Genomic DNA, 7,380 nt, shown 5'->3' on the forward strand with positions numbered 1-7,380 from the left:
TTGTATAACTGGTATAATGGTAAATTAAGGAGTTGGTAAACTTACTGGATTGCTGAAAGGGTGTATGATTTCTTGGCAAATTACAAGTGAATTAGCTCTGTTTATCATTTTTTTTCCCCTGGGATTGTGACAACTTGGAAAAAGATGTCATTCATGAAAAGGGTTCATCAAATCACAAATCTCATTAAGACAGTCTGAGTGACAGCAGGTTACTGTGAACTGAAAGACCATAGCTTTTCTTTCAGCACAATTTCCATTAAAAATGACATGCAAGATGTGAAGAAAGTCACAACACAAACCATAGGGAATATACTTGGTGTAAAAGCATACCAATGATCAGGAAAATCTGATTCTGAGAATAAAATATACAACATGTGCAAATGGAGGATAGGCTTTTAAAGTCCATTCAGGTATGCAAAATCCCCAGAGCATCTAGTTGTTTTTCTCATCTTCTACAGAAATAGGATGCAACAGTACATAACAGAGCTGTTGGTAACTGTACTAAGACTCTGCTGAAGATGATGTGTGTCCTTGTCAATCATGAAGAGACTAAAGTTACTAAATAAAGAAATGCAAAAAAAGTAATGATTTCTATCCTGCTTCCAATTCTAAAGACTTCTTGAAAGATATTTTGTCCTAGGGGACAAAAATATTGTAGGCAACTTAGGTTACATTTTCCTCATGAATCTAATCAGCCTAAGGCAGAAGAAAATATGTTTTGGAGATGCTTGAAAGAATGGGAATGTTACAGGAGAAATCTGGAGTTAGGATCAAGAGTTTCATGAACATAGACTAGGGAAGGCTTGTTTATTTCAATAAAACAGAATAAAGAGGAGTTCTGAGAAGATCCATGAGAAAATCCTAGTCAAACAGTTTATTTCAGAAAGTGGTTGTCCCTGCAGACAGGAATGAAGCATGGACAGAAATGCCATGGTTACCTGCTCAGACCTTAACCAAGATCCATTTCTAGAGACAGAGAAGTGTGGGCTTCTGTGGGGAAGGAAACATGCAGTTTGCTTGCCAAGTCACAACTCTAGCTTTACAACAGGCTTGTGTTTAAAACCCGTGACAGCTGGAAGTGGAAAAATCAGCCAAAAAAATAACAGTTTTTGCTGCCTGCTGCCAGCTTCCAGGCATGAGAACCGCCTGGTCCCTAGGTTGGCTCTGCAAATGCTGTGGCCTGTCGTGACCATAGAGCACTTTCTTGCAAAGTATATCTATGGCTGTCTTTGTGCAAAGGTATGACAAGTAGGGGTTGTGATGTGGTTTTAGTACTCATATGGAAGTGTATGGGCTTGATATTTTCCCAGTACTGCTTGCTTCCCAAGGTGGTAGAGGAGCCCCTGGTTAGAGGGAGGAAAATTTGAATGCAGCAGCTGACAGAGAGTGGTTCAACCTCACCTGCATTTCTCCTTGAGCCAGGGAGCTGCCGGTGCTTATACGCTCTGTGTGGGTTACCGAGCTCCCTGCCAACATGTTAATAGGTGTCCTTATTCCAGGATATGGTTGCTGCTGAAGCAGTTGGCCTTGGATATGTTCAGGTGATGTAGAAAAAATGATATTGGTATCTCTAGAGTGTGCAGAATCTTGTACAGAATTTGCTGGCTTGGAGAGGAGTTGAATCCTAGAAGGCAAAACAAGCAATGGGTTTTCTCAGACTAGGACTATCTGAGCTGTTGCACTTTTGAGTTTAGTCTGGTGCTAGACCAGATTGCTGAGCTTGCTACTGTCTCTTCCCACATGGCCACAGAGAAACCTATGTGTGTGAGAGGGAGCCCTGGTGAGCTGTCTGGGGGCAGAGTAACTCTTGATAGGGCTAACACATGAGGACTTGAGCTTCAGGAGAGAAGTGCAAAGTTGGATAGGCACATTCCTTAATGCATTCCTACACTTACAATTGAGAGACTGCAAAGGAAGCCACTTGCTTTCTCTCTTCCCTGTGTATCACCTGGATTCAGTGTTTCCCTCCCTTATTCCGTGGTTCAATGACATGTAGGTCTGTGGGATGTTCCAGGTTCAGAGGAATGAATATTTCTGCAGCAGTTTCAAGGTGAATGTGTCTGAGACCACTTTATTGTAAATGTAATACATTTTCTGTTGAATGGAATGGAATGGAATGGAATGGAATGGAATGGAATGGAATGGAATGGAATGGAATGGAATGGAATGGAAAGGAGGCTCAGGGGCGACCTTATTGCATTCTACAGGTACCTGAAAGGAGGCTGTAGCGAGGTGGGGGTTGGTCTGTTCTCCCACGTGCCTGGTGACAGGACGAGGGGGAATGGGCTAAAGTTGTGCCAGGGGAGGTTTAGGTTGGATATTAGGAAGAACTTCTTTACTGAACGGGTTGTTAGTCACTGGAATAGGCTGCCCAGGGAAGTGGTGGAGTGACCATCCCTGGAGGTCTTTAAAAGACGTTTAGGTGTAGAGCTTAGGGATATGGTTTAGTGGAAGATTTGTTAGAGTTAGGTCAGAGGTTGGACTCAGTGATCTTGGAGGTCTCTTCCAACCTAGACTATTCTGTGATTCTGTGATTCTGTGGATTGGAATAGAATAGAACAGAACAGAATAGAGGTTAAATATATTCTTATAGGAAAGGAATTGCTACACAAATGTATTTTCTGTCTTTGGAGATCTGGAGCTCTTTAATTTCAGTTGGGTGTTGTTTTTTTTTTTTTTATGTTTAGGTCTCTTCTAATTTGTGTCATAATCTGATGCTTTCTATATGAAAATATCATATCTTTTATATTAAGTATTCCTGGGAGCCGTGTTTGTACTGGTAATATTTCTTTTCAAAATGAGTGAATTGAGGCACAAAGAAGTTGCATTAATTAGTCTGAACCATAAACACTGAGTAGGTGTCAGCTGATTTTCATGTTCCTTTCCTTCATAATTCTTTTCATTGGGAATTAATTAAATGGACGTAGATCAACTTTTATCAAAAGTACAGATCCCTATGCATAGGTAGCTCTCTCCATTACAACCAAAAGAGGATAAATTTGTATGAATCTACATCTGCTGCAGTTATATAGATAAGATTTGGAATAAGTCTAAATGGTTCAGATAATTTGTATCAGAATAATGACAAAATCAGAAAACTGTAGCTAAAAAGTGATTAATAGTTTCAATAGAACAAGATAATTCCAAAATTAAGGAAAAACAAAACAAAACAAAACAAAAAAAAACCACCTTTTTATTATAATTGTTTTGTTTCCATAAATGTTGTCAGTCATTTTGGTTTATAGAATCAAATAATCACTGAAATAGCAGAAGATAATAGAGGAGCTGTGATTGCTATGTAATCCCCTAACCTTGCAAAAGGTGGTGTTTTTATAAGACATGGTGGGACCAGTCACCAGGTCACCAGAGTTGGCAATGCTGCAGAGGAATGACCAGACTATAATACTGTACTATTGCATGACCAGACTATATAATACTGTACAGGAGAGAGAGGAACCACTTGGACAGGACCCTATGGGGTAATTGCAACTATTTCCAAGAATATGGGAAAGTTCCTTTTTATTTTTGTCACCAAAGAGCTGCCAGATGTGGAGGTCTCATGTCCTGAAGATGCTGAAGGGGCCCATGACTCTTGAACTACTACCATCTGGAAATTTTATTAATCTCAGTAGCTCAGTATATTAGTTATGTCTTGGAAGCATAGCAATCTGTCCGAACATTGAATAAGCTTCCTGAGCCACCGCCTCACAGCTTACATTCTCATAACATAGAAACAGTATTTAAAAAAGAATCCACTAATTTTGTTAAAGAAATTGTCTTCAGTAAAGAAAAATTCTCCAAGTAGAAACTTATACATTGCTGAATCATGCAGACACAGCAAAGTTTACATTGCCATGGAAACAAAGCTAAAGATGGTTTATGCTGTGAAAAACAACTTGCAAGTGCCTGTGAAAAGTTTATAATAATTACACTTTTTTGGCTGATCTTGAAAGACATTATGTAACACACGTATCTTGGGTTAGAAGGCTGTTTTTATTTATTGATTTATTTTACACCAAGACAAGATACTTTCACCTTTATTCTTACAAGTCTGATATCAAAAACTATCAGCATAGATATATGAGCTATACATCTGTCAGTACACAGTTATAGTCCTCCTTTAAGCAAAACAAGAACACAAGAAAAAAAGGTCCCTTCCATGCCCATCTAATAAAAGAACTTCTCAGTCAGAATAGAATACTATCATAATACATTTTCTATGAGTCTATTCATGAAAGAGTTTTAAAATCTAGTATCTAGTGTTTAAACAAAACATACTTTATACATTTGGCTGAGCTGAAATATCATACCTTGCCAAATGAAAAAAAAAAAATGCTTTCTAACCATAGTTTTTCTAGCAGCTCTGTAGGTATGTAAGGCATGCAGTTCATTTCCTGCCAAGGCTGAGAAAAATGGGTAGGTCTGAGACAATACTGCTAGTGTGCTTGAAAAATATTTTAGCAGTTAATGTTGTAGCTGACTGTGTGTATATATTTTGACTCTTGGTCTCTGTGAAAATTTCCCAGGTACAACTTTGGGTCTGACTCCATTTTAGCTGTCAATTTCATCAGAGGTCTCAACAGGATTTTCCAGAGCACTACAGTCATCGGTGAGGAACACCAAGTCCTGGAGAAACAAAAGAGATGACTAATGTTATAAGGAGGAACACAGAAGATAATGTAAGTCTGAGAAACTCAGGCCCTGATCAGCCTTTGCTGAAGTCAGGGGATGGGATGGAGATGGAGGGAAGTAAAAGCTATGTTCCTGTTGATGCAGCCTGACTTACCCTTCTGCAGTAGGAGATCATAATGGTGTACAGGCTACGGGCTTTTTCCTTCAGATCACTCACTTCAATCACTCTCTCACATCTAGGGTAGGCCACAAAATCACGGAGTTTTGTCAGCACACAGTAATTCTGCAAAGCATACAGAAGAAGTACTTGTAACAGTGCACAAATGAAGATTTATGTTCCTGGTCCACAACTTTCAAAATTATTATTGCCTCTCTGGGAACCTTGAATTCCTGCTTCTGTGTATGTGTAATCTATGTAACCTTTAGTGAGGAAAATTTAACATCTATATTTCATAACAAAGACCCAAAGAACAAAGGTCCAAATAAGTGCTCAGAAAATTTCACAAGCACAGTTTTGGTCTGCCAACTTCTTTCCCATGTGCTTTAGGAGACAGCTGTGCCAATGCAATCACATCTGCTCCTGCAGTTGGTGGGGTGCCTGCAATATAGGTGCACTACATTCCTTTTATGAAAGTGCCTCAGTTAGCTGCTGAACAAGATTATCAAGGTCTTACAATTCCTCAGTTCCCATACAATACTGTGAGCGCCAGACAGAATTTTTATGAGTAAAAATTTTCAAATTTTTACCTCATATTTTGCATTATTAAAATAAAACAGAGACAATATTAATTTTGTAGTGTCTTTGTAAAGCAGGTAGATAAATATTCCATCTTTTATTTTAAAGCAAAGGAAACCAAGGCACATTGCTTTGCAATGAGGAGAGGCATTGATATCTCCAGAGTTAGGATCTGAATGGTACTGACTTACAAGACTTGACAGTGTAATTTTCTCCAACAAAACTTGTCAGGGATTCCTTGGCTGGTCATATATCTATATATGTATTACCTTTTATTTATTCAGCAGAACACTGAGAATAACAACGAAGTATGTCAGATATCACAGATATAAACTATACATGCAGGAGACTATTTTGTCTTTGCTGGGAGATGATACTGATGTCTTTTCTCAGTACTTAAATTCCATATCCTCAAGAATACATTTTCTTTCTGGATTCAACAAGTGGCTATTTAAAACAGGAAAAGCAAGCAAAGTATCCTTACCCTTCTGTTAATTGAAGCTGCAGGCTAGAAACTACGTACAATATAAAAAAGTAGGTATATTAAAGGAAAAAGATATTCTGCATTTTCACTTTTAAACTATTATTCCAAGCTTTGTTGTACATATTTAACTTCTGAAAATTTTCTGTCACTATAAATAATGTATAAATGATAATCACTTCAAAATATTGATTTCCTCATTTTTGATTTTTTAAACAAGTAAAATCTCAGAAGCTCCATAGGGATTTTCATAAGATTCAAAATGAGTTTGTTTGTTTGTTTGTTTGTTTTTCTTAGTGACTCATCTTTCTAGTTGATTAAGCTTTTAAAAACTAGTTTCAAACTGCTCTTCTGGGGCACAGGCTTAAGAGTTATGCTCTCTTCTAAGAGTTATTAGCTGTTTCTCCTGCACAGCGGTAAGACAGAAATGTGAAAACTTACGTGGATGTCCAAATACAGCCTGGGCAGCGTCTCCACGCATGGGTCCTGCAGGAAAGAGGAAAGACCTGTTGCAATTCTGTTTTGGGAGCAACTTAGATCAAAAGCAAGCAACCTGCAGTGTCTTTGCAGGAATAGTTCTTATGTAGACTCACCACAGCCTTGGAGGTCTGCAACTCCTTAAACGACTCTGTGATCTCTTTGCTCAGAGACAACACCCTGGAGTAGCATGTTGGAGGGGCTGCATAGGCTAGCAGGGCAGCGGAGAGCAGAGTAATTAGGCTCAGCAGCATCTTCATTGTGGCAAGCTCATCCAAAGGAGGAAGAAGGGAGGAAAAATCACCGTTAGTGGTTAGGCAGCTACTGGTAAGCGTCAATGGGTGAGTTTGACAAGTCAGCCTCCAATTAAATAGTCTCCTGCATCAATGGAAAAAAAAAAGTCCGGGGGTGGTCCGAGGAGCAGCTTACTGCTGTTTTAAATTTCCTGCCAACCTATGAAGCAAGGCTGCTAGCACTTTCCTGCCCGGGAGCAGGGTAAGGAGGGAACAAGGATAACAAAAACAAACACTACTGGCACACTGCATTCCAGAAAGAAAATAACCAAATGAACATCTCAAGCAAGAGGAATATGTGTAAGAAACAGCATAGGGGTAGCAAAGGGCCATAGGCCTCGATCCTGTATGTGTTTTGGCACATAAGCCTCTTTCTTGAAAACATAATGTACAGCTGTGGGACTTCATAGGCTGCTTATGAGAGGTATCCTTCCAGCACTGGTATACGCTGACAGTACTAATCAGATGTGCTTTTCATCCTTAGCAGGTCTGAAAGGTTGTTGCTATAAAGGAAACCTCCCAGATTTTCTATCATTTCCCCTTTTTAACCTATGCAGCCACTCACTATTTCTAAATCAAAACAATAATATTTGCTATGGCTGTCTGGGGAAACTTGTATATTTACACATTCGTGGTCTCAAATAGAATTAATATATCTCTGTATGGATGTCATAAATGTAAATGTATAAACACCATTTTGCTTTCTCAGTTGGATTTATGAGGCTTCTTTATTTTATTAGATTCCAGATGGAGCCAAGACA

At 38.8% G+C, this 7,380-nt stretch overlaps 1 protein-coding gene across 1 annotated transcript; it reads right to left on the minus strand.

The window, feature by feature from the left end:
* Positions 1 to 3,974: 3,974 nt before the first annotated feature.
* Positions 3,975 to 6,721, minus strand: CYTL1 (cytokine like 1). Its single transcript, XM_035326118.1, has 4 exons — positions 6,443 to 6,721; positions 6,291 to 6,335; positions 4,787 to 4,915; positions 3,975 to 4,626 (listed from the first exon to the last, which is right to left on the minus strand). Exons 1-4 carry the CDS (start codon positions 6,584 to 6,586, stop codon positions 4,552 to 4,554), a joined length of 393 nt encoding a protein of 130 aa, XP_035182009.1. The 5' UTR covers positions 6,587 to 6,721; the 3' UTR covers positions 3,975 to 4,551.
* Positions 6,722 to 7,380: the final 659 nt, after the last annotated feature.

Source organism: Oxyura jamaicensis, chromosome 4, assembly GCF_011077185.1.
Source record: "Oxyura jamaicensis isolate SHBP4307 breed ruddy duck chromosome 4, BPBGC_Ojam_1.0, whole genome shotgun sequence".
NCBI lineage: Eukaryota > Metazoa > Chordata > Aves > Anseriformes > Anatidae > Oxyura > Oxyura jamaicensis.

Coding starts and splice junctions, on each gene's coding strand:
- CYTL1 (XM_035326118.1), bottom strand. CDS start 6,586: ATGAAGATGCTGCTGAGCCTAATTACTCTGCTCTCCGCTGCCCTGCTA. Junction 4,916..6,290: donor GGCTGTATTTGGACATCCAC/GTAAGTTTTCAC, acceptor TATGCTTTGCAG/AATTACTGTGTGCTGACAAA. Junction 4,627..4,786: donor TGATCTCCTACTGCAGAAGG/GTAAGTCAGGCT, acceptor TTGTTTCTCCAG/GACTTGGTGTTCCTCACCGA.